A 27,253-nucleotide genomic window follows, 5' to 3' on the forward strand; every position below is an offset into this window, starting at 1 on the left:
CTGTCAAATAAATAAAATCTTAAAAAACATAAGCTGTCTCTAAGACCTCTTCTTGCTCTTAACATTTGTGATAATCAGAGTGTGAACCTTAGCCTCGATATTACTGCGGTATTATCATTTTCATCTTTGTAACCTTCAGGGACTGTTCGCTGTGGCTCACATCCTGACCTAGCTTCTAAGAGTGTTATGGTAGAGTTAAGAATTGATGATTTGAAGTTCAGCTCCCAGGAGACAAGGGAAAAGCAGGACTGAGCAATGACCGGACCCCAGCCATTGCACTTGATTTGATTTGACCACACGGTGAAGGTGTGACCAAACCTGGAAAACATTCTCTTCCCTGGTCATGAGCTGTCTTGCCAGGATTATATTTCATATCTTAGCATGTAAAAAGAAATGACACCTTCATTGCTTGGCCAGGAAAGGGAACTGAGTCGAACTGGAAGTGAATTTAAATTCCTGATGGGTTATCTTGAAAGATACTGTGCTTAACTGAAAATGTGACCATTCGGGTTGGCCTAGGCCCTCCGGTGCTCTGGGCTGTAGTTCCTGGCTTCAGCTTCTGGGTGGCTGAGCATTACCAGCGAAAAGCTTGCTCTGAGTCCGCACACATTCATACTGCTGGACTTCATTCAGCTGCGTCCTTGTTGTTAACCCATAGCCCTTTAAGTGTGTTGCTGACTACTTACCCAGGTCACCAAGCAGCTGTTGTAACTCTCTCTGTTCCCCCCAAGTCCCAATCTGCACTCCTGGTTTCTCCTCTCTCAGCAGGCGTCCGCCCTTATTTTCACTGCCCTTCTCTCCATATTGACATCTCTTTGTGTTTCCCTCTTCCATCCCCATCTGTCTGTAAGGAAGATATTTCTCTCTGCCCGGGCAGAGCTCACCTGCCATCTGCACTGATGATGACAATGACAACAGTGATGATGATGGTGATGGCGATGGTAATGGTGATGGTATTGGAGACAGTAATAGTGATGATAACGATGATGGTGTTAGTGATAGTAATGGTGATGGTAATAGTAATGGTGATAGTGATGGTAATGCTGATGGTAATGGTGATAGTGATGGTAATGGTAAGAACAATGGTGATGGTACTAGTAATGGTGATAATAGTGGTGATAGTAATGGCGATGATAATAGTAATGGTGATAGTGATGGTGATGGTATTGGAGATGGTAATATTGATGATAGTGGTGATGGTAATGGTGAGAACAATGGTGATGGTAATAGTAATGGTGATAATAGTGGTGATAGTGATGGTGATGGTAATAGTAATGGTGATAGTGATGGTGATGGTGATGGTACTAGTAATGGTGATAATAGTGGTAATAATAATGGCGATGGTAATAGTAATGGCGATAGTGATGGTAATGGTGATAGTGATGGTGATGGTAAGGGTGATAGCCATCATCATGGTTATGACGATGGTAAAAAGACTAGTAGTAGAAATGGTCGCTGCTGCCCTGCTCAGTGAATGCTTACTGTGTGCTAGGAACCATGCAGACCAATTTATGTACACCCTGTCGTTTAACTCTCAGGAAAAGCCTGTAGCTTAGATATAGCTGTCCCTGCTTTAATGATGAGGACCTTGAGGCTGAGAGAGGATAAGTATTTGCCACCATCCCCAACCTACAAGTGGCAAACTGGAATTCACACCCATTCTGATGCCACCTCGGAAACCTGTGGCCTTAGCCTCTGGGCTGTGCTCCTTCCCATCCACCCCCCCCCCCAATCTGGGGTGCAGAGCACAATCACATTGATATGGCTGAACTGATTTTAACTCATCCTAGTGGCAATGAGGTTACCCCCAAGGACCTGAGTGACAAATATCTCTTCCTCTGTGGAGGAATGTTTTCAGAAAGGGAAGGATGTGTTTTGTGATCACAGGAAATGTTCTTTCCAATAATGTTCCAGACAACGCCACACCCTTCCCTCTGTGCAGCACCTCACAGTTTGCAGAGGGATCCAACAACTCTTTACTTAACCCCATGTCAGCTCTCATAACGTAACCAAACAAAGATTGTGACTTCTCTTTTTATAGTTGAGGACACCGAGGCTCAGAGAGGTGGAGTCTCTTGTCCCCTATGACACAGCTGACAAGCCTCAAGCTAGGTCTAGAACCCACAATGCCCGATTCCTACCCCTGGTTCATACAGGGCAGCCTGCAGCCCAATTGTCACTTGCTATGTACTCTCCTTTCCTCCAAGTGAGGGAAGACTAAGAATCATTGTATCTTGAATAAAGATCCTTTTCTCCCAGGGGGATAACTAATGCCTTTTATAAAGCCAGTTCTTTGTATACCCAAACTGGCCCGTTAAGTGCTGAGAAAAGAGTAGTGTTAGACAGAAACTGCCCCCTGGTGAGGGCCACAAGGCATGACATCCCCTGCTCATGACATCCCCTGTGGGGCCTGAGATGGACCTCCGCACCTGGAAAAGGTTGTCGGGCAGCCCGCACCCTTGTGGGGGACTTTACTCCTGCATCCCAGTCACACCCTGGCCTAGTGACCAGGATGTGGGGCTCTTATTCCACCAAGAATGGAGGAGCATTCTGTGTCCCAAACCTCCAAGAAACAGGTGTCCCTGGTCAGCAGAGAGTCACAGCGAAGTGACTGCCTGAGTTTCCCCTGCTGCTGGGGCCTTCCGGTCAGTGCACTGTGTAGAGGAAACTGGAGAGTGAAGGGAACTCTCAAGTCAAGGTGGGGCCGTGGAGGGAAACCATCTGAATTAAAAGCAGGTGGTTCAGGTAGGTTGGCTTTCTTATGACATTATTATGTTTATGAAGCAAATAAAGGAAAAGCATTGATGCATGTACAGAAATGTCCAAGCAGATGCAGGGGAAACTGGTTCAAGGCCTCCCTAGGAGGTCGTTCAGGAGCTGCCTGTGCTGGTCTCTTTGGGCAGCGCCTTTGGGTTGGCTTTATTCTCAAGCAGCCTCTCCTTAAGCGGTGGCTTAAATTCAACCAGTTTAGCAACCCAGGCATGGCAGGACGAAAGAATGTCTCTCTCCCAGTTGCTCCAACAAAATGTCAGGGAGTGTCCATCCCTGAGCCAGTCATTGTGGCCAGCGGACTCTGATTGGCTGGGCTTGTGTCCCATTGGATGGAGGTTACTGTCCCATTTTATAGATGAGAAAATTCTGAGTGTCGGAAAAATTAAGTGACGTTTCCCCATCATACAACCAGTAAGAAGCAGGGGGAAACCTGGGTCTCTGACCACAGTTCACCCTACAGCTGCCTTTCACCAACAGCTGATACATCTTTGCACCTGTAGGTGCCTTAATCAGTCCAGAATGTTTGTCTTTGTTCAAAGTTCAGGGACAGCCCTTGAGATGGCCTTTTCTTTCGTTGGTTACATTTCTCTAAAATGTCTGAGGCTTGAACGACCTCCCCCTGTGCCTTGCTGTCTCTGTGCTTACTGGTGTCGGCATACTCATCATCCTTTGTTGATCTGGCTCCCCTGTGCTCTCAGCAAGATTTCTCTGCTCATCTCTGTGTTCCCACCACCTGGCAACTTTGCCTGGCGCATTATAGATGCTCAGTCCATGTAGGCCAAATGAACAAACACATGAATGTCCCATTGGCCCCTTTGATGGAGTCTCATTCTGAGCAGAGGCTCCTGCCTGTGTCTTGGGTGCTCTCCCTTCCTTTCAGAACCCGATGGGTTACATCACAAAAATCTTGCTGAATTTCCAGCACCCGGCCTGACTCAAACCAAGGAAGGACACTGCCTCACTCCTTGTGCCCAAATACTAATCCATCATTGCAGCCTGCTTGGACTCAGAATAAAATATGAAAGCGCTTTGGGACAAATAATGAGCTTTGGGATAAATAATGAGCATTTTCAAGCCAAGACAGCTGTTTCGTTCTCTGGTGAATACAATATGTTGCACATCCTTTCAACACTACGGAATTAAACCATTAGAAACAGTTTTCATTTGGATCTCCTAAATATCCTGGCATTCTAAAGGCAACTAGTTCTCCTTTAAGTTATATTTTATTTTTAAAACTCTTGAGAGAAATGCTGCTTTAATTAAAAAATGCTGTCAAAGTGAGCAGGGAACCAAAGTTTTTAATGTAATTATGCACCAAGAATTCCTTGTAACAATTAATGGCTCAGAAAGGCAACCTCGGCTCTGGGGGGGCAGTTAGTCTTGCAGAGGCCCGGGTGAGTCACAGTGGCTGTGCTGAGTGATAAGCTGTTCCTGTTCCGTGCCAGATGCCCAGGCTACAGAACTCCCTGTGCGGCACGCCCTCCTCCCCGGTCCACACTTCCACTCCTTGGCTGCAAACTGTGCCACTGCACAGTTTCAGGAGAAGAAATGCAGCAGGTGTGGAGGACTTTGCCCCTCCCCCCTCACCAGACAAGGGGGCATCCCCGCTACCACGTCCGGAGTTGTGGGGATCCCAGAAGGGGACTGCACGTTGCATCTCCCTGGTGCTTGGCGAGTGCCTTGCGTATTGAAGGTAGTCAGTATCTCTCTGAACAGAGTGGAGAGATAAATATGGATGGAGATGATAATTTGGTGATGAAATAGATAGTTCTGGGGCTTAGTTAGGCTTTTGGAGGCAAGGCCATTCTGTCAGGCACTAGAAGCTGGTTGGATGATCTGGGCTCTCGCTAAGATTTTTGCTGTCACCCAGCTATGTGGCTCTGGGCAGGTCACTTTCTCTTCTTGTTGTGGGGCTGGGAGGATGATTTGATCCCTAAGGGTCTGCAATTCAAAGCTTTCCCAGGTTGCCACTGATCCAGGTGGGTTAAAGAAAGCTGACTTTGAAAAGGAAGAGACCTCTGGGTTTTGCTGGCTTCTGGCAAGGTTCCCAGAGGGTGTTGAGACACCCAGTCAGAAGGTCTGTGCTTCCTAGGCCCTTGGGGGGCATGAGTCTATACCAACCAGATCCAGCCAATACCCCTATACCCACCACTGCGTCTCTGAGTGGAAGCTTCTCTTACATCTAATTTTCTTGCTGGATTATATTAGTTTCCTATTGTTTCTGTAACCTACTACTGGAAATTGAGTGGCTCAGAACAACACAACTTTCTTATTTTACAGTTCTGGAGGTCAGGAATCCAAAATCAGTCTCACAGAGCCAAAGTCAAGGTGTCAGCAGGGCTGGTTCTTTCTTGAGGCTTAAGGGGAAATTCATTTCCTAGCCTTTTCCAGTTTCTAGAGAGTTCCTGCATTTCCTTGGCTCGTGGCCCCTTCCTCCGTTTTCAGAGCCCCAGCATTGCCTCTGCTTTCATCTCAGACCTCTGCTTCTGTCCTTGTATCTTCTCTCTCTGACTCTGATCCTCCTGCCTCCATTTTATAAGGACTCTTATGATTACATCGGGTCCACCCAGATAATCCAGGATAATCTCTCCATCTCACGATCCTTAATTTAATCACATCTGCAAAGTCCCCTTTACCATGTAAGGTTACATTTACAGGTTCTGGGGATTAAGATTGGATTATTCAGCCTACCACAAGGATTATTCATTCAATTTCAAAACCTAGACTTGGGCAGGGAGAAGGATGTGTTGGAACTCCTGCTTTGGAATGGGGAATGGTAGGCACTCTTCTGGGCAAGTGACTCTGTACCTGATTGGGGTTTACGCTGTATACAACAGCAAAATCCATTTGCTTTCTGGGTATATTTAGATTCTCTTTTTTGAATTGTTCGAAGGTTTTTATCCACAGAGATGTCTACTGTCAAATGAGGGGTCCCCATCTTAAAGCCACCAGGTTCGGATGAGCCACATCCATTATGTTCCTTCTTCATTCCGTTCACTGAAGTTACTGAGTGACTACCAGGTACGAGGCAGCATGCCAGGATGATGCGAAAATCTCCACGCCATGCCCTGTTCCCTTGTGGAGCTTATGTCTAGTAGAGGGAGAAAGGTACATAAGCAATTATTTTTAACACAAAGCAGGATGTGTTAAGTGAGGTAACAGCGACAAACGGAGATGGCAGGAATACAAGAAGGTGACATTAGTTCTAGCCCCTAGAGATCTCAGATCATATGGCCCAGTTTGGGGCTTAGAAATATGATTGCTATATGTACCTGACTTTTAGGTTATTAACTCTTGTAGGCTAAGGATTTTAGGGCTTGCTTTTTCTTTTTCTTCCTTCCTTCCTTCCTTCCTTCCTTCCTTTCTTTCTCTCTCTCTCTTTCTTTAATAGGATGATGTGTCTCTTCTTTTTTAAGGATCTTTGGTTCAAAAGAGGTCCCTAACTCTGGTGACTCATATGAAATCACTTCCACTCAAAGTTGGTGAAGGTTGGGGACAATATGAATTTGCGAGGCAAAGCAGAAGTTGGGAAGAAAATCTGTGAATCTTCTTATTTCGTGCTGCGTCGGAATGGGTAAACTTCTGTAACCCACGCCACTCGGAAGAGCACTTGTTTCTCGTCGCTGACCTACAAATACCCAGCGAGGTTGGCTTTCCTAGTTGGAAAGACAGCTTTTCTCGCGTGTCCTTTCAGAGGTGAAGGGGAATCTCCTGCAAGAGCTCCCTCCAGTCCAGAACACAGTTTTAGAAAATACAGCTGACTTCTCTGGGAAAAACAAAACCAATCTTGTGTTACCCTGGTCATGGAAATTAAGTTGGCACCTCATTATCGCCTTGTTAGCGGGGACAGGCTGTGTTGTGGACAAACCTGGTAGGAAGGGTTGGCCCTGTGTGGGCAGGGTTTTGTGTTAAGCTTAATTGCTCTTCTAAAGCTCAGCTACTTAATACTACACAAGTAGAAATCTTTCATCAGACTCTTGACCAACCTCTTTTCCCTTCATATTCTCGCCTACATAGACAATTAGTGCCTCCCTAGCTCTGCTGCTGTCATGATTTGTGCTCCGGACACACTGGGGCACCAAGGCTTGGCTGTAACCAGCACAACTACTCCAGAGGAGGAAAGCTCTGTAACCACCTTTAACCATGACTCCCCCCAGCCCCCCAATGTCTTAAAATACAGCCAAACTCTTCTGTCCTGGGAGCAGAGCAGGGCTGCTGGCTGGGTGAAGGTAATGTCTCTTCAGTGACTTATGGAAAATTCTTGATTTCTCACTGAATGGGAGAGAGTAATCCAAAATCATTTTTATCTGGCTCTGAAGTGTGTTTTATACTTATGTTTGAATGTTGGTGTGCCTGATGTTCTGAGAACTCACTTCAAACAAAGCAGTGCTGCAGCCCATGAAGAGAAGGTGTTCTCAGGGAGGGCTGAGACGCTGCTTACCTAACCACCTATGCCCCTTCTCTTCTTTTCAAAACCTGGCTGGGGTTTGAATCCCACGCCTGTATTCACCAACGGTGAGTGTTCGTAAGAAGGTCACCTCATCTTTCTGCACTTTAGATTCTTGCCTTGCAAGATGGGGTGAACCTTTTCCACCCAATAGGACTGATGGAGACATCAAAGGGGATGACATAGGCTGAGCACTGGTCACACAGGAGCATCGCGCGCAGTAAATGTTAGGCTCTCTCCTATTCACCTTCCCCTCTACCACCTCCACACCTCCTCCCTGCCTCCCACGGTTCTCTCAGACCAATGCAAAGTGCCAACCTAAGCAGAAGCCCTCTTCCCTCAAAACATCTCCACAAAGTGGGAGAGCTGTGACATGGCCCATACTTTCCTTGTCTCCCCTTTTTTCCTCACTGGGTCCACCCCCAGCCTCTCTCTTCTTTGTTTCATCAGACTTACTCTGTCCAGAGCCTGTGACAGTGGAGACCTTGTCTGAAGGGTCCCAGCCTTGCTATTTCTGCCCCACACTCCCATAGGCATGCTGAATATAGAGCCTGGGTTGTCCATGGTAACCCCATAACCCCAGTTTCAAATGCTCAGTCCTCTTCTTCCCGTTAACATTAACATGACCTGGGAATTCCAGTTCATCAACATCCCAAACACATTTCCTCGATCACCCACTACCCAGAAGGAGAGTTGAAGACCCAGAAAATACGGTCTTACCAAAGAGCCCTGACAATAGTAACCACATATCCAGACTTTCTGGGAAAGTCTGTCCCCTTTCCAGATCGTGCATCCTGGTTTTTGGTCAAGAAAACACCACAACCAACTAACAGAGGTCACATGAAAGGCACGTGTGAGACAGAACACCGCCTCAGTAAGCTTCTGTGAGTGCCTACCACTGCCTACGACTTCAGATTCAGAGTCTTCACCTGTAACTTTTTTGGTTATTCCTTATGCTAGTTGGGTTTGAGAGTGGATTGAAGGGAGCTTGATTACTGTTGCTTTTGGATGTGAAATGAGGATTGGGATGAAAATGTGTTTGGCACAAATATACACATAATTTACTCTGGATGTGAATGTGAAGCCTGCTTTTTTTTTTTTTTTTTTTTTTGCTTAACATATAGAGTATATGGATTTGCTCATGTCACTAATTTGTTGTTGTTGTTGTAAACAATGACCTTACCAAATTTGAGATAGTATCTACCATTGGCAGTGATGGGGTGCGGCATGGATGGGGAGAGCGGAGACCAGGGGATTTTAGTATGTTGGAATGTTTCCTATTTTAACCTTGGTGTTGGGTATACTTTTTTGAATGTTTTAAAGATTACATAATAAAGTAGAAATTTACATCAATAGTAAATGATTCCTTGACATTTTATTATGTAGATATATCATAATTTACTTCGTTTAAACCGTCCCCTAACCCCTGTTATCGGAAATTGGTAATTTTCAACTTTGGACTCTTAAATGATGTAGTATTATTAAGCACCTTTGGGCATCAAGTTTTGTCTGCATTATTTCCTTAGGACAGATTTATAGAATTGAATTATTAGGTCAAAGAGTATGGCTGTAATGAGTGCAGATTATCAGGCTATCTTTTAACAAAGTTACACAAGTTTAGACTATCACTAACATTGTGTCCACTCTACTTTATCTTATCAGTACTGAATGCTCTTAGTAAAAAATATATATTTTTTTGCTATTTTGCTAGAGAAAAAATTTTTTCTAATGGTTTTAGCTTGTGTCTCTGATTACCAGTGAGATTGACCATTCTGCCGTAAAATAATTTTTTCTATCGGAGTTTTTAAACAAATTGGTGTATGTGTGAGTACAGGCTTTTTGCAGACTCACTTGTATGTGGGGTTTGCGTGGGTGGGTTTTATAGGAGATGGGGGACCAGGGATAAGCGAAGAAAGAGCCCCCGGCGCCCTGGGTGAAAACTAGCTGTGCATCTGGATTTTGTGTTCCTGTAGTGCCGCCAAGCTCCTGGACAAGAACCCGTTCTCGGTCAGTAACGCGAACCCTCTGCTTCCTTCACCTGCCAGCCTCCAACTGGCTCAGCTGCAAGCCCAGCTCACCCTCCACCGGCTGAAGCTGGCGCAGACAGCTGTCACCAACAACACCGCGGCCGCCTCAGTCCTGAACCAAGTCCTCTCCAAAGTGGCCATGTCCCAGCCTCTCTTCAACCAGCTGAGGCATCCGTCTGTGATCAGCGCCCCCCACAGCCAAACTGGGGTGCCCCAACATGCTGCAACCATGTCCAGTGCCCGGTTTCCCTCTAATGCAATTGCCTTCTCGCCCCCCGGCCAGACACGAGGCCCAGGACCCTCCGTGAGCCTTCCCAGCCAGCCCCCCAATGCCGTGGTGATGCATCCTTTCAGTGGGGTCATGCCTCAGACCCCTGCCCAGCCAGCAGTCATCTTGGGCATTGGCAAGACTGGGCCTGCTCCCGCCGCAGCAGGATTCTACGAGTATGGCAAGGCCAACTCCAGCCAGGCGTACGGCTCTGAAACAGACAGCCAGCCCAGCTTCCTGCCAGTTGTGGCCTCTACCACAGGCAGTGTGACCTATGAAGGGCCCTACAGCCACTCAGGGCAAGATGGCCAAGCTGCCTTTCCCAAGGACTTCTACGGACCCAACTCCCAAGGGTCGCATGTGGCAGGTGGATTTGCGGCTGAGCAGGCCGGGGGCATGAAAGGCGAGGTAGGTCCGCTGCTGCAGGGTCCAAATAGCCAGTGGGAGAGCCCCCACGGATTCTCTGGCCAGAGCAAGCCCGATCTTACGGCAGGCCCTACCCTGTGGCCTCCACCCCGCAGCCAGCCCTATGAGCTGTATGACCCCGAGGAGCCCACCCCAGACAGGACCCCTCCTTCCTTTGGGGGTCGGCTTAACAACAGCAAGCAGGGTTTCAGCGGTGCCCGGCGGCGGGCCAAGGAGGAGCAGGCTCTGCTGTCCGTGAGGCCCCTGCAGGCTCACGAGCTGAATGACTTCCACGGTGTGGCCCCCCTGCACCTGCCACATATCTGTAGCATCTGCGACAAGAAGGCGTTCGATTTGAAGGTGAGTCCTCCACGCCAGCCCGGGAGCCACAGCTGGAGCCTGGGGGGCTCACGACCACAGCCCAACACTCGCTCCTCGGGAGCTAGGAGCGGTTCCATCTGGGGACTCGGTGGCAGGATTTTGCCATCGGTACCCTTGATCAAAATTATAGTTATTAGAATGCAAATTCATCTCAGAAATGTATCAGGGCCACTCCCTTGCTTTAAGGCAAGTAAGAGATCCTTACCCGTGTTTATCGGAGAGAAAGCTGCGGCCGAGTGGGGGTTCAGGTGACCCCAGCTGCGTGACAGAGAAGGGACTCAGGAACTGATCTCCTGTCTCCTTGAGGAGGGCTCTTCCTCTCTGGTATGCCCAGAGTACATCGTACTGAGTATGGAAGGGGAGGAAAATGCTGGCCGAATTTTGGATGAGGGCCAGAGAGCACTTCTCAGGTGAGACCGAGACACATCACTGTAGAGCGCTTCAGTTTCCCATCTGCAAGACGGAGATGGAGCCTCATCACACCTTCCCCGTGGTCATAAGATGCTTTGGGCCCATGTAAGCAAAGGTCTATTATAGTATAAATGCCCCCCCCAGAATGTATTAATGATGCAGTGAAATATTCCAAAGCGATAATATTAAAAGAGCTAACATATAATAAATCCTTTCCGTATGCCAGCAGTAACGCTGTGAGGTAGATCCTATTATCAGTCTCATTTTGCAGATGAGGAAACCGAGGCCCAGAAAGAGGAAAGGACTTGTCCAGGGCCCCGTAGCTAGAGAGCGCCAGAGTGGAGACTCGAACGTGGGTCTGGTGCTCCCGAACCTGTGCGGCTTAAGCACTCTTAAGCAGCCTCTCTTAGCCCACACTGTCTGCAGAGCACGGTGATCCCGGTGTAGTGGGAGTCACACCACAGTGTCCTTCGCCTCTGCTTGGGTCACACTGTGCAAGTTCACCCCTGCCATCAGTGGCGGAGGCGGGGGTGGCCGACACTGCGAGGCGATGGCCGATTTTGTCCCTCATAAGCCTTTCTTAAGCTTGGCAGCTCACTGTGAGTCCACCTGCCAAGATTTCCCCAACCAGTCATAGAAATGGGTGGGGTGTCTCTGGGGGGGGGGGGAAGGGAGGGGGAGGTGGGAGGTGCCATGAGACCAAGGGTCCACTGAGAGGGGAGGAGGGACTCTGCCTTGGGATTCTGGGCTCCTGTCCAAGATGGGTGCAGGATGTGGGGGCTGGACGGACGGATGGATGGACGGGAAGGCAGGTGTGGGGAGGAGCCCAGGAGGGAGAGGTGTTGGCAGGGTTGGTCCTATCTCTGGGCTCTGAGCCACCCCCCACCCCCCCAGGCCCCAGCCTGACGGGGAAGCCTGCCCTTGTCCCTTTCCTTCTCATGGACTCAGTTCTACTTCGGTCACTTTCCTTTCCTTCTGGTCTAGGACTGGGAGCTGCATGTGAAAGGGAAACTACATGCTCAAAAATGCCTGGTCTTCTCTGAAAAGTGAGTGCTGGCCAGGAGAACAGGTGCATGCAGATGCTCAGGAAATATTCATTGAGCACCTACGGCATGTTCTGTTTTGGGTGCTGGGGAAGCAGCAGAGAACAAAACAGGCAACGTCCCTGTCCTCAAGGAGCTTATACTTAACGTGGGTGAGAGGAGCAGATGATAAAATAAACAAGTGACTTCGGTAGCATTCCTGGTGGTGAACCTAAGCAGAAAACAGCGTCAGGACAGGGCAGGAAGCATGTGGGCGCATGCATGTGCCCTCCAGGGGGCTGGCCCTTGCATTTTAAATAGGGTGGTTGGGGAAAGGCCTCTCTGAGGACACCTCAGGAGGGAGTGGAATGAGCCCATGGCTGTCTGGGGGACAGGTACTCCCAGGGCGGAGGGAACAGCAAGTTTGAAGGCCCTGGTGTGGCCCTGGGATGCTCAGGCAACATCGGTGTGACGAGAGTGGAGTGCTGGGGTGAGGAGCCAGGGAAGGTGCCGGGGCCCAGATTCTGAGCTCCTGGGCTTCTTGTGAGGACTTTGTGCTTTGAGAGTGAGTGGAGTATCAGAGAGCTGAACAGAGGAGTGATGCTCTCTGGCTCTGCCGAGCGGGGCTGTGGCTGCTGGGCTGAGAAGAGAAAGGGGCGGATTGAGGGCAGAGCAGTAAGCAGGGGGCTGGGGTCCTCCAGGCAGAGGAGAGGGCACATGGCCCAAGATGTGAACAGCAGACTGGACTTGAGTGTTTTGAGAGAAGTACATCAAAAAGGCTTCCCTTTCTTATTCACAATAGCCAGTGGGTGGAAGCAACCCAAATGTCCACTGACAGATGAACAGATAAACAAAATGTAGTCTATCAATACACTGGAATATTATTCAGCCTTAGAAAAGGGACCTCTGACCTCTGTGACAACATGACTAAACCTTGTGGACATTGTGCTCTGTGAAGTAAGCCAGTCACAAAAGGACAAATACTGGGTGATTCCACTAACAGGAGGTAGCTAGAAGAGTCAGGTTCATAGAGACAAAAAGCAAAATGGTGGTTGCTGGGGGCTCAAGGGAGAGGAAGTGGGGTGTTCGTTTTTAATGGGGGCAGCTTCAGTTTTGCAAGATGAAGAGTTCTGGAGATGGATGGTGGTGATGGTTGTACAACAAGGTAAATGTGCTTAATGCCACTGAATTGTACACTTAGAAATGGTTAAGACGGTAAATTTTGTGTTATGTATATTTTATCACAATTTAAAAAAATAATTTTATAAGGGTCTCCCTTTTCTGGCTCCCTCTTTTTTTACTGTGGTAAAATTCACTTAAGATTCACCATCTTAACCATTTTATTTTATATCTTTATTTTATTATTTTTTTAAGTATGCTCCACAGCAAGGGTGGAGCCCAATGTGGGGCTTAACTCACAACCCTGAGATCAAGACCTGAGCTGAAATCAAGAGTCAGATGCTTAACCGACTGAGCCACCCAGATGCCCCCATTTTAGTCATTTTAAAGTGTACAATTGAGTGGTATTTAGCAGATTCACAAGGTTGTGCTAATATTATCACTATGGAGTTCCTGAACATTCTCATTACCCCAAACCCCATACCCATTAAGTAGTCATTCCCTTTTCCCCTCCCTTGTAGTCCTTGGCAACCACGAATCTGCTTTCTATCTCTGTGGATTTGCCTCTTCTGGACATTTCATACGAATGGAATCATTTAATATATGACCTTTTATTACTGACTTTTTTCACTCAGCAGAATATTTTCAGGGTTCACCCATGTTGTAGCATATATAACCTTTTTATGCCTGAATAATATCCCATTGTATGTAAGTACCACATGTTGTTTATCTGTTCATCTTTTGATCTCTATTTGGGTTGTTTTTACCTTTTGGCTATTGTGAATAGTGCCGCTATGAGCATTCATGTTCAAGTTTTTGTTTGAACATCGGTTTTTAACTATTTTGGGCCCATGGCTAGGAGGGGAATTTCTGGGTCATATGGTAATTCTTCATTTAACTTATTGAGTTCCTGGTTCCCCTTTTCCACCTCTCTCCAGTGCTGGTATCCGGTGTGTACTCGGTTCAGCAGAGGGAACGCTGTGTTCCTCTCCAAACAGCACAGCCGTTTATAACCCTGCTGGGAACTCTGAAGGTGAGTAAGGCCCTTTGGTTGGGCAGCTTGAAGCAGAAACCAGCGTTCCAAAGGCTTATGATGTCAGGTCTTTAATAACTAAACTTCCCTGCCGATGTGCCCTATCCGCCCCCCCCCACCATCTATATGTATATATGTAAAGCAAACAGATCCCAAGACACTAAAATGTATTGGCATTACTGTCTAGGCTCTTAGAGACATAAATCTTTGTTGTCAATATGCCCAGGGGTAAAAATCACACCAATCACTTATCAATATATTAAGAGGAAATTTTAATTTTTTTTTCCAACTTACATCCTAATAATGACTTTTGAAGGTAAAGTAAATGACTAGGATTTCACACAGCTGGTGTAATTTATCATTTAGATTATGCCTCAAATCTTGGATCATCATACGCGGCCATTCCAGCAAGGTCATTTGCTCAGTCAAATCCCGCATTTCCTTCGGCTTCCCCTGGGACAAATGTGAGTACAGAAGCATTTTCTCCATTGTCATTGTCCACGCATTTGTATCACCGGCTCCGCCTGGGTATAGAGGTACACAGAGGAGGCTGGGATGAAGCTGGTGCAAATGTGACTTTATGTAGTACAGGAAAACGCGTCCCGTGGGCAGAGGTCAGTTGTTTAATTCAGCTAGTATTGAAACACATAGATAAAAAAACTAACATACTTAAAATCAAAAGCATGCCTAGACTTTCTAGCATTCGATATTTGTTTTGGGGTGGGGGGGAGGTTTGAGCTTTTGTATGTGTGTGTGTTTTTAAGACTTTTTGTATTTTATTCAAGTTGGTTATTTCCTATGATTGGGTAATTCTGAAGGTTGAACCAGAAAGAGAAAATGCGTTTGAAAGTAAGGACCGTGTAGTCATGGTATTTGTTGGCCCTTTGGGGAAATAATTGCTTCTATGAAATCCTTTTGGGTTGTGTTTTTGTTCCTCTCTCTACAACCTGCTCTTCAGTCCCCCAAAGCTTCATTCCTCCTTTTCCCACTGATGGTGACAGTTTCCTTTCCCTCTTGGTTTTGCTGTTTGCCCACCGCGTGTGGCCTCTTCCTCCCGAAGCTGTCGGGCACCTCCTCTCCTGAGAAGACGTGGAAGGAGGTGGGAGACGCAGAACCAGACCGGCTGTAAAACAAAATGTGTGTGGCCGGACCCTGCTAGAGGGTGCGTGTCCGTGTGTTTGTGGCCATGCCTGTATTTCTTCCAGTTTGTGGGGGGGAGCGGCTCTTTCTCTCCTCTCCTGCGACCCACGAGCACGAGTTCCTGAGAGCGGGCCCCGCGTGCCGTCCCCTGCACGCTGCTGCTTTGGGGTGTCATGCAAACTTCGGGAGGGCAAGCTGAGAAGTGTAGGTGTTAGGCCCTGGGGGATGAGTGAGTGGGGAGGCCTGCCTGGGCGGAGATTTCCATTTGTTTGTGTCTGTCTGTGTGTGATGTTTAATGGGAGAAGCGCTCCGAGGCGGAGCTCTGGGCCGACAGCCCACGCACGTTTTGGTGAAAGAGAATTTTGTGGTTTCCCACTCTGCACTCTCCATGCTGAGGGCCACGCCGGGGCAGTGCAGCTTTGGGTCAGTCCCAGGAGAGCAGAATGGCTGGGTTCAGTGAGGAGACCTGTCATTTGTCTTTGACCTTGTGTGTGGATGGGGGTGCGGGCAGTGCCAGGAGCAGCCCCACCCCAGGGCCTGTTTCCCACTGTGGATCATGGAGGCATGTCTGTGCCCACAGCCCTGCTCTGACATCTTAGCCCTAGGACAAAGAGACTGTGACCAGGCTGGGGAGGCTGGATGAGGCGGCAGATGGGCCAGGGGTCGGGGCAGGGAAAGGGAGCCAGTGTCAGCTGAGCCCCTCTATAAAGGGGAAGAGGCTGAGTGGTGGAGGAGAAGCCAGAGCGGGATGCCTGCGCGTCTGTTCCGTGCCTCAACCCCGCCCTCCAGCACTGACCCGTGCGCCGGAAGCCCTTTCCTGTGCGTGTGGAGCCAAGAGACCTAAGGTCGAGCCCTAGTCTGGAGCCCACCAGCAAGTCACTTTATTGCTCTGAGGCTCCGTTTCCTTAAATGGGGGAATCACCCCACTAATAGTGACTTTCGAAAGTAAAGCAAACAGCTGCATCTTTACCCGACTTGTGTAATTGATCATTTGGATGATGCCTCAGATCTTGGAAGCTTCACACCCTCCGAGCGGTCTCCTGAGGGGTGGTCGGAGCTGGAAGGTGGTAGCCAGGTTGCACAGAGACCAGAGCTGTCACGAGGATCACGCATGACACGGACCCACGGCGGCGTGGGAACTGCGCCTGCGGCAGAAGCACCAATGGCGGCGACGGAGCAACTAGTCCTTTTAACCCCCTGTGGGGAACCTATCCCGTCCAAGGCCGCGCTGTCACGTGACTGCCCCCCGGCCGATGGCTGGCCGGGGGGAGGAGCCCCGTGGCCTTGGGCACGTGTCGGTGGTAGTGTACCTCCCTCCCGCGCAGATCTGTCTGGTACTTCCTGTGGTCGTGTCTACTCCTTCTTAGAGACGTCGCCAGGCTCCCATGAAAGCACTCTAGTTATGCGTGTGGTGGGCAGAAGCGAGCTGATGATTCCTGTTGATAATGATTCCATGATAACTCGTGTCAATACACGAGCAGAAGCTCTGAGTGCAACTTCCTCCAAACGCCTAGAGATGAGAGTTCATCCGGCTTGAGTCTGAGGAGGGGCAACACTAGGAGCCCTTCGCTTTCCGCACTGGCAGCCAGCAGGAGATGGAGACCCCAGACATTGCCGGCTGACGATGCTGACCATAGCTAACATTTATATAGTGCTTAATAGGTTCTTAGCATTTTCATATGTATTATGGCATTGAATCCTCCAGACAACCCCGTGACGTGAGGAAACTGAGGCGCAGAGAGACTAAGTGCTTTGCAGAAAGTCACACAGCTGATAAATGGAAGTGTTGGGATTTGGCCTGGCTCTAGAAGCCTCTCTTGTAACCACTGAGCCCTGCTGCCCCTTTTTGAGGGTCTCTGAATTCTCTTCCTTGCTATGATTCTCTCTTTAGTGAGCCTTTTCCTCCCTCCCTGCCCCCCATCCACTTCCACGCCACACACTGCTCAGCAGGATCTGAAGCTGCCTTGCGGATGGCAAGAACTTCTTGGGCTTCAGCTAGCCGTCAGCCATGGAGCAAGGTGAAGGGGCCAGTGAGACCTGGTACCCGAATTCTTCTGCATTGTGACAGTACCCCAAGATGAGCTGTTTGGAGACATTTCCTACAGATCCAGTGGATGGGGAGGGGCACCACCTGACTGGTCTTACTGTTGTAAGTTCCGTGAGGTCTTGTTGGTCACATGAACCTTCCCAAGGACGTCTGGGGGACAAGGACAAAGCCTGCCCCAACCAGTCTCTGTATCATCAGTGCCTGGATGGTCACATTTTCTGTCAGATTCTGGTCCACCGAATGCAAGTGTGTCTGTCTTTAGGAAAACTGGAAGTCCACAAATACTGACATTTGGGGAAAAGACGAAAAATGAAGAGCTGATTCATCTGCTACAGAAAGAGACTTTGCAAGGCTCCTTTAAGTAGCAGAGGTGTCCCTCAGAGAAATTATTGTTTTTTCTGCCTACAAACACTGACCTCCAAAGATAAGCAGATACATCAAGGGGTGATTACTCTGTTACCAAAAGACACTTTGTGAGGCTCCAGGAGTGCCCAGTGGGCTCCTTTTGTATATACATTTCTATTCTTTTTTTCTGCTTACATAATTTATGCTCTTAGTGAAAACTCAAACAGAAAAGAAATATTTCATGAGGACAGGGAAATTCCTCCATTATCCCCCTCCCAGCCCTCATAGAGAACCCATAAAAGCTTTGATGCATTTTTTTCTTCAGAAATGTTTTCTGGTCCTGTGCCAGGGCTTTTTCAGGCCCATTCCACTTACATACAGCTTTTCAGAAACACATTTGGTTGAGTAAAACCAGAACCAGCCAGGACTCTGCCATTATAATATCACTGTTATTCATGGAGCAAAGAGCAATTGCTGTCTCTAAAGCTCCCTGTCTTTAAGCAGGAAAACAAAGCGACGCAGGGCTCTGGGAATGGGCTTTCGGAAGGTCTCTGCACTACTGCAAAATCTAAAAGGACCAAACAACCCATCTACCACCTGCACCAAGCCCAGGCTGGGCTGAACGTTCGCTTCTGTCAGCTCCGTGGGAGTGTGAGCCTTTCATTTCTGTGTTTATTGTTGACAGAGATGGGACACCGAACTGACAGTGGTGTGCTGGGTTTGCTGCTGCTGCTGGCGGTGATTTGTGCCCGTCCCTCCCACCCCAGGGTCCCAGGAGAGGGGTGTTCACTTTCACTTAAGCTTTTGCCATTTGACAGAGCAGAGGCACTTTATCCTTGGCTGCCTGAGTAGTCATAAACAGAGTAATCAGGTTTCTGGAAGGGGCCACTGGGGCCTTCTCAGGCTGTAAATAGTTTTCTTGTGCTTGTCCAGGATGCACTTTGCATGCTGCCATTTCCACAGCCACCTCGGAGCTTATGTAGTGCTGGTGCTGCTGACAGGCTGCCCTGGCCTGGGAGGCCAGACATCTTGTTCAGGGTTTCTTTCTCACCGGAACCCTGCCCACCAGAAAACTTGTATAAGTAAGGAAACTGAGGCACAGAGAAACATACATGTTTGTGGAAGGCCAGAGGTTTAAGTTGCTCCTCAGATGACTGGCAGTTCCGGAACTTTCCTCTGTCTGTCTGCTGTGGCCTTCCTGGTCCATGGCTCAGAGCACCCTGGTCTCCTGACTTGCAGAGAGCGTGAAGAGCAGTAACTGATGTGGCAAAGGATACCTGTCCCTCCCCCGCCCCTCCAGCTCTGTCCTTGCTCTTGGGCCCTGGGTGGGGGTCACCTTGTGCATTTTCAAAGCGAGCAAAGAGCGAGGGGGAAACAGGATACCTGAGTGGCTTTTGTTTTCTGGGGTTTTTTTCCTTTTCTTTTTACAAATCTTAAGTATTTTTTTTTGTTGCAAAAGTAGTACAAACATAGTATAAAAAATCCAAACAGTAACAGAAATATAAAAAAGAGAAAATCCAGCTCTACAGGGAAAACTGACAGTAAATGTCTTATACTGTTCATCTCTAGCTACTGTACGTGTGCATGTTTAATTAGAAAAAGTATATATTTTTGCAAACGTCAGAAAATGCCGTATAATATTGTGCAACTTGGTTCTTTCAATACGTATTTTAATTGGTGTCTAGACGTCTTTCCATATCTAAACATAAAACCCTATCTTATGCTGTAATACCATCTATTGAATGCATTTACCTTGATTTATCAAGTCTGCGAATGATCGATTTTTCGGCAAGACCAGAGTTGTAATCACAAATCAACCACTGTTTAGTTGCCCACGGTTAGTTTCTCCTAGGCGTCAGAGTGTAAGATTCTGTGACTCCAAGGTTTACAGGGATATTGAAGTTACTTGGCAGGTGAACCACCCAAGACCTGTAGGCAGGTCTGGCACCAATAAAAGTAGATGTACTTAAAGTGAAAGCTAGTATGCTTTATAAAATATATGAAAGTGTCAATAAAGATATCTGTGTCTCCCCTCCAAGTTAAGCCAACATCCATAGCTATGCAACCCATGCCCATTTGCTATCTGCATAGTATGTTCAAAATCCACGCCATAAGGAATAAATATTTGCCCTGTGTCTGTCCTCAGGTGTGTTTAGCACAAAACCAGAGGCTGTGTCAGGTGAAATTAGGGTCACATCCAAAGGAGATCAGGTTGGAACACAGAAATTGTTTATTGAAGATCCAATCTACGCTTTGTCGCCCTAGGAAGGACTTGGAGAGACTCCTCTCATTCAGCAGGCCCTTTGCCCTAAGCCACATTTTCATTGCAACTTTGTGGGTTATTGAACTCAGTCTCTTCTTTGAACTCATCTATGAAGCCTGTTCCCACCTGCGTCAGAGGGCATGGAAAGGTCTCAGAAAGTTCCTACACAGTCTGTTTGCTGCTTTCACATTTCCATCCATTTATAAAAGATTGAGTGAGTTGAGAGGCCTGGGACTCAGCCACATGAACCATTAGAAGCAGCATCTGGTTTTAAGTAAGTGACTTCGGCGTGTGAAAATGGCCAGCCCAGGCCCCTGATCGCACATGGGGGCATTCCAGGTCTGAGCGGGCCTGCAGGCCGACTGAAGTGGCCCCCAGGCTGGGAAAGGATGACTGTCCCTTTAGGTTAGTAGTCAGGACTTTGGTTACAACCCCTGACACCCTAGCTCTCTCAGGGATTTGACTTTGGGCTGATAGTTACAGATGCACCTGTGGCATGTGTGCCCTCCAGGCAGAGTAGTGGGTGGGATGTCAACGCAGCGCATCCAAAAGTCAAGTTGGTGAAGTCTTAAATGATTCTGTCTAAATACACCTACTCTTCTGCCCCAGAGCACATATACACTTAATACACATCTTTTAAAGTGTAGTTTTTGTAACTTTTACTTTTAATATATTTCAGATTTACACAAAAGTTGCCATAAAGGTGTATCTTTTGCCCAGATTCACTACTCCTTTACATTTTGGCCTGTTTATCATTCTCTATCAATATCTCTCTTGTCCTTCTGTTCATCCATCTTAATCTATCTGTCTATTCATCCATCCATCCGTCTAATCATTTATGCATTTTTTTTTTTTCTAAACCACTGGAGACATTGTACCTCTTCACCCCTAACTATGTCAGCAGGAATTTCTTAAGAACACAGACCTTCTCGGGGCGCCTGGGTGGCTCAGTCGTTAAGCATCTGCCTTCGGCTCAGGTCGTGATCCTGGCCAGGGTCCTGGGATCGAGCCCCGCATCGGGTTCCCAGATCAGCGGAAAGCCTGCTTCTCCCTCTCCCACTCCCCCTGCTTGTGTTCCCTCTCTCGCTGTGTCTCTGTCTCTCAAATAAATAAATAAAATCTTAAAAAAAAAAAGGAACACGGACTTTCTCTTACATAATCACAGTACAGTTGAGTTTTTTTTCTCAGTCGGGGACCATCATAGCATATCCTTTAACTGTTGGGGGAATGAAGGAGACATACATATTTTAAGGAGCCTGTTGGATGCCAGGCATCATACCAAGGCAATTTACATACTTTATAGCATTTTTGTCTTCTAAAGGGTCCTGTGGAATCAATTTTTATTTTCCCTGTTTTATAGATAAGCAAACTCAGGCTTGGAGAAATTCAGAAACTTCCCCAGGGTTAGTCACTGGGGTGTAGACGCAGATCCAGGTCTTGTCTGATGCTCACTGCCCTGGCCTTGGTCCCTGGAGAACTTACGGCCCAGACTTGGTGTGTGCCTGTCCCCAGGGAGGCACCAGGCCTGCCTCTTTAGTTCATCCCAATATATCATCTCACCTCTCCTAGGCGCTGCAGACACAGAGTCATTCAGGGAGTGGCAGGGCTCTTCAGCAAGGTGCTCACTGCTTGGAACTTATCTTCAGCCCTGTAAAGATGAGACCACCCCCAACATAGGCACGTCTGCAGGATGAACATGCTTGTGAACGTGTGCATATGCTGAAACCAGCTGATCACATAGAGAGGGAGGGCAAAAACATTACATTCACTGGGACTGCGGGTAGGAAAGACACAGGTTTCCTGCTTATGCCCAACACAGTTGGGGAAGGTTATCATTGTCTTAGATCTTAGGGTTTAGCTGGGCAGGTCTTCTGGGAGGAGTGGAATTGTAGAATTTAGAACTACACAAACACAGATATTTCACATCTGGAAAGGACTCTCGACGTATAGGTTACCTCCCTCATTCCAGACATTGGGAAACTGAGGCTCAGAGAGGAAAATGAGTTTTTCCCTGTCATGCACCCAACCAGTGGCCAGGCTGGGACTCGGATCCAGGTCCCCTGTCTCCCACTACATCTGGAAGCCCCACGCTTCTTACAGCCCAACCCCTTCATCATTGACTCCTACCTACCTCAAGCAGCCACTGCCCTGCATGCCATGTTTGGAAAAGTACTGTATCTGCCAAAGAAAGTACTTATATTAGTGAGTAATTAACTAGTTACCCATTTTTATTAATCAAAAACACAGACATACCATTCAGAATTTCTCATCAGCTTAAGATCTAACCAGGGTTACCATATTGATAGAATAAAGAGACTCAACTCAGGTTTTTTAAATGTCAAAAATCATGACCCTCCTTTGAAATACTATTACCTTCAAAGACCCTTAAGGACTCATTAGAAAACCCAGGCTGGGAATTAGTGTATAGCATCATATGGCATGCTCAAAGGCACTCAGGGTCATCTGTGGCCCCTGTGGACAAATTTTACTCTAGCTGTTCCACTGAAGACCCCATTCTCCCGTCCTCTCCCTGTCCTGCTCTCCTCCCTCCCTTTTTCTGCCTCATTGTTCGGATCTACCATAGAGCATAAAGCAAATAATAGCCGCGTTTATATAAACGGTCTCAAGAATAGATTAGAATGCTTATGCATATAACTGGACACCTGTTATGAATCAAATATGACTTTGAACCTAATTGAGTTTAATGGAAAGGTATTTTAGATTTATGACAGAAAAGAACGTAGACCAAACTATCCTAAATCAAATATTTACAAAAGAATATAATACATAAAAAATGTTGTGTTTTTTTTTTTTTTCTAACCAGATAGGGTTTCTCACTTGCCCTGAAGCCAGACACAACACAAACAAACCATTAACATGGTGATTCTCAAGATTTTTCAGTCCTCAAAATTTTCATTTCATGGGTCACTTCAGAAAATGAGAAATGGAAGTAAACCGGTTGAAGTGAAGAGGCCGCTGGTGGTCCACTGGAGGTCCTTGGCCTCCACCCTGAGTCAGTCAAGTGCAGACCCACGGGCCCCACCACCAGTTGAGAAGCTCCAAATTAGTATAAGTAGCTGGGAGGCTGCTAAAAGTCTCATGACGATGTGATATTAAGTGACAACAAGGGAATCGATAAAATCCAACTTTTATTTCTGATTAAAAATCTTGGGAGAAGAAAGTGCTCATGAAATATATTTTTAAAACTTGAGAGTAAATCTTAACTGAGACCCATTCATTTTAGGACCGAACAGTGTCCACGGCATGAATTCCTCTTGCGCTTTGGTGACTGGCAGCTGAGGGGGTGCTTACTCTTCAGGAGGCCTGTTCCCCTGCCCAGCAGCTCGGGTACAAGCCTTGTGGGCAGCTTTTCCCAGCCCGGAGGAGACAGTGACAGAGGTGCTGGCCTTCATGCTGGTCACTAGGCAACCGGACAGGCAAGGAGCAGGGAGCGGCCCAGAATGGCCCCGTGGTTTTGTGTGTCTGCCCTGTCGTCCAAGCACGAGTTAGCCCAGGCTGACCACCGCAGTGTCACATGGGGCAGAAGCATGCTTGCTTGGAGGAGGCCAGGCAGAGCACCCAGCTCGGCCTGCCTGTTGATAAACTCTGAGGACCAGCCACTTTGCCCTGCCTCAGAGCTCAGCTGCGTCTGTGGTCTTTGTGTGGCCCGCTCACCCTAAAGGAGAGACAGAGATCCTGCATCTTAGTAGTCATCCTGGAGAAGAGTTCAGTTCTTATTAGCCAGGCTCAGACGCCAAGTCTCAGAGCTTACAATTTTAGTATATGTGCTGCCGAAGCGAGCACAAGTCTCAGAGCTTACAAAGAGCTCTGTTCGCACTCCTTGGAGGTGCAGGTTTGCGCTGGGAGCTGCCTGGGCCTTAACGCTCAATCCCGTTCCTTTTTGGGAAAGTTCTTGACCTCTGGACATGGTGCAGGGGGAGGTCTGCAAGGGGCATTTGGGTTTCTCCAATTCAGGGCTGAGCCATAAAAGGAAATTCTTACTGACTCTAATTGTCCTCAGCCCAGATGAGACAAATGAGGGCTTTTGTGATAGAATTACCCAAATATTAGCCCTCACGAGGGACGAGACCCACATCAAATGTAATTAGATGTTGAAGTTCACTTTATCATAGAATATGGTGATTATGCAAATGTGGGCTATGCTATTAGACCATGTTTCAGGTTTGGAAAATTGCATCCTTCTCTTCCACACTGGATTAGCTTCTGGGTACTAATTCTTGAACCTCCCAGAGACTCCAGGCTGATTCAGGTTTGCACAGACAAAACAGATGCACTTCCTCCCAGAGCTTTGATTAGGCCCAGGTCTTGGCTTCCAAACTGTGCTCCTCAGAGGTCCTTTGGGGCTGCTGGCTGGTGGCGGCGGCAGGGGGCTGGACCCCGGGGTTTGTCCAGACCCTGGGGTTTGTCTCCTCTTATTTGTGGAATACATTGGGCTGGTGAGCAAGCTTGTATTTGAGGAGAGGATTCAAGGCTAACACAGTTGTGAAAGCCACTGCCCTAAACCACAGGTTGTTGTCGTGGACGTCTATATATAAGGCTCCCACAAATCCTTGCTGTGCTCTTTTTTCTGTAGTCACACAATATGAGGTATGTAAGAAAAATGTTAAAAACCTCTTTCCTCCTACTTCTTTCCAGTTCTGCTCTTTGAAGATAACTAGTGTTGACAAGTTGATAGGTATCCTCCCCTGCCTGCCTTTCTCTGTCTGTGCTAATATCCTTGAAAATTTTTTCATTATGAAAAATGTCAAACGTACAGAACAGTACAGACTAGTATAATTTAACCCCGGGTTCCAACAATGATCAAAACTTCACAACACTTGCTTGATGTGTCTCTTTCTCATGTACTGATTTTTTGTTTTGTTTAACAAAAAAGGCATTGTCCTACGCGTGTTATCTGACAACTTGTTTTTTTTTTGCTTAACTATCGTAAAATTATTCCTTCTCAGTTCATTTACCTCTGCCTTTTAATGGGTCTGTCGTCTTCCATTGTATGCTTGAACCATCATTTACTCAAACATTCCCCTATTCTTGGACACGCAGCCTGTTTCCAGAATTTTTTGCCACCTTATAAATAACTGCAGTGTCCTTGAACATAGGTGTTTATATATTGGTGCATTTATTTCTGTAGGATAGATTTCCAAAAGTGGGATGGCAAGATCATGGGCTATCTGTACTTTAAGTTTTATTAAATATTGCTCTTAATATCGAGAGACCATAGCTGTACAGCCTCCCACCAGGGACACACGGATAAGCCCATGTGTTCACATCTCTGACGGTCCTGGATGTGATTGTTCATTAAAATGTTGCAAATCTTTTCTGTAATGGGGTGGCATAAAATTGATATACATGTCTGGGAATGGATTCTTTTTCTGCATTAATTTCATAAGTTATCCTTTTGCAATCATTATTGGGGTGAAGATGGTCATTAGGAACATCTGGGGCAGAAGGCCAGAGGGAAGTGTATTTTGAAGACTAGCCACAGCTCTCTGTTCCCATTAGTTTGCGCAGCGGAAAACGGGTGCCGGGCGCGTGGTGCACATCTGCAATCTCCCTGAAGGAAGCTGCACGGAGAATGACGTCATTAACCTGGGGCTGCCCTTTGGGAAGGTCACTAATTACATCCTCATGAAGTCCACTAATCAGGTAGGTCTGGGCACTTTCACACGTACCAGATAGACCACATATTGGTGGAGGGAACTCTATAATTTTTTTTTTAAAGAAGCTATTCTTGGGGGACACCTGGGTGGCTCAGTCAGTTAAACGTCTGCCCTCGGCTCAGGTCATGATCTCAGGGCCCTGGGATTGAGTCCCACAGTGGGCTCCTTGCTCAGCGGGGAGTCTGCTTCTCCCTCTGCCCGCCACTCCCCCTGCTTGTGTGCTCTCTTCCTCTGACAAATAAATAAATGAAATCTTTTTTTTTTTTTTAAAGAAGGTATTCTTGGGGCTCCTAGGTGGCTCAGTCCATTAAACGGCTGCCTTCAGCTCAGGTCATGATCCCAGGGTCCCAGGATCAAGCCCCATATTGGGCTCCCTGCTCAGTGGGGAGCCTGCTTCTCTCTCTGCCCCTCCCTCCTGCTCTGTTCTCTCTCTCTCTCAAATAAACAAATAAAATATTAAAAAAAAAAAGAAGCTATTCTTAAAGAGGTAATACACAGCTGGGCCTCTTGTTGGTACAGCACAGAGGTTTTTGTTTGGTGGCGGTGTTTTGTTGACCCTGTCTCAACTTACCCTCCTTGTGATGGGTACGGGCCTCTGTGAGTTGCCTGGAGGTAAGGAGGTACTTTGGAATGAGGGACTCATTAACATAGAAAAGCTAACTGGCCCCCAAAATAGAAACCCATGGACTTGAGTCTTTTCACTGTGTTACGAACCCCCTGAGCTAATGCTACGGTTTTACCATCTAAGCTTCTTGTATCTGAGAGCCTGGATTTGGAGCGAGCCAACAACTGACTGAACAGATGTGTTCACAGATCTTTGGTGTTAGCATCTGAGGCCCTTGGGTCTTGTAGCAGGAGAGTGGGTGGGAATTGATGGGTGCCTGGTGAGTCTAAAGGAAAAAGAACCCTTAACCCGTGGGGGTTGAGTGAGAACTTGAGGGTTAATATATATGGCTGTCTTTGTTTCTAAAGTCAAAGGAGGAATTTATACAGAGAAATGGTCAGGAATAAGAATATTTAATCTTTTACTGTTAATAATAAATATTTTTACTTTATGAACCAAAGGAACAGACATAGACGTTCTTTTTTTTAAGATTTTATTTATTTATTTATTTATTTAGAGAGAACGTGTGTGAGCAAGGGGAGGGGCACAGAGGGAGGGAGAGGGAAAGAATCTCAAGTGGACTTCACACTGCGCACAGAGCATGATGCGGGACTCGATCCCACCACCTTGAGATCATGACCCGAGCCAAAACCAAGAGTAGGGCACTCAACTGGCTGAGCCATCCAGGCTCCCCGGGAAGTTCTTTTCTTAATGAATGCATGAACTTTAGAGACTCTGAGCCACATCAGATCATCAGTGGTCTTCCTCCATCAACATGGGCTTAGACTACTCCCTTAGTCCCTTTGTTCTGACTGCTCAGAATTCTATTTTGGGTAAATGTACAAAATTCAGCTTGTAACATTAATGCAGTGAGATTCCCTGAATTAGTATTATTTCCATTTGACAGTTGAGAGCTGGAGGTGCTAAAATGTTTGCATCAAGCAAGAGGCACTTAGAAAGCTGGGTGGCAGGATCTGAAATAAAACCCTAAAGAATCTTGACTTCTTCATCTCCCACATATCTGCCATAGACTGTGACAGCAGGGAAAAGCATCTCTGAAATTCAGAAACAGATGTGAGGGAAGGAGGGAAGACAAGCTTGGTTAGCCCACTCCGTTTAAGGAACTGGGAGTGTAGGGGCTTGCAGTGAGGGCTCCCTTGTCACAGACCACTTTCCCTTTTCAACATCGAGGGATTCTGTGCTGTCCATAGAGTACAAACCAAACAAATCTAAGCAATAGTAACAGGAAGCATCCACCACAGCAGCTATTGGGGTAAACTAGCGGGTCAGT

The 27,253-nt window shown here is 47.3% G+C and overlaps 1 protein-coding gene across 1 annotated transcript in view; it reads left to right on the forward strand.

The window, feature by feature from the left end:
• Window positions 1-27,253, forward strand: part of RBM20 (RNA binding motif protein 20) — a 178,398-nt gene that overhangs the window by 120,949 nt on the left and 30,196 nt on the right. The window contains exons 2-6 of the mRNA XM_032423002.1: window positions 9,193-10,279; window positions 11,696-11,757; window positions 13,791-13,885; window positions 14,252-14,349; window positions 25,201-25,344. Coding sequence (XP_032278893.1) covers window positions 9,193-10,279; window positions 11,696-11,757; window positions 13,791-13,885; window positions 14,252-14,349; window positions 25,201-25,344 — 1,486 coding nt within the window. The remainder of the gene's footprint in view (window positions 1-9,192; window positions 10,280-11,695; window positions 11,758-13,790; window positions 13,886-14,251; window positions 14,350-25,200; window positions 25,345-27,253) is intronic.

This window comes from Phoca vitulina, unplaced genomic scaffold (genome assembly GCF_004348235.1).
Source record: "Phoca vitulina isolate PV1807 unplaced genomic scaffold, GSC_HSeal_1.0 scaffold28, whole genome shotgun sequence".
In the NCBI taxonomy this organism is placed as follows: domain Eukaryota; kingdom Metazoa; phylum Chordata; class Mammalia; order Carnivora; family Phocidae; genus Phoca; species Phoca vitulina.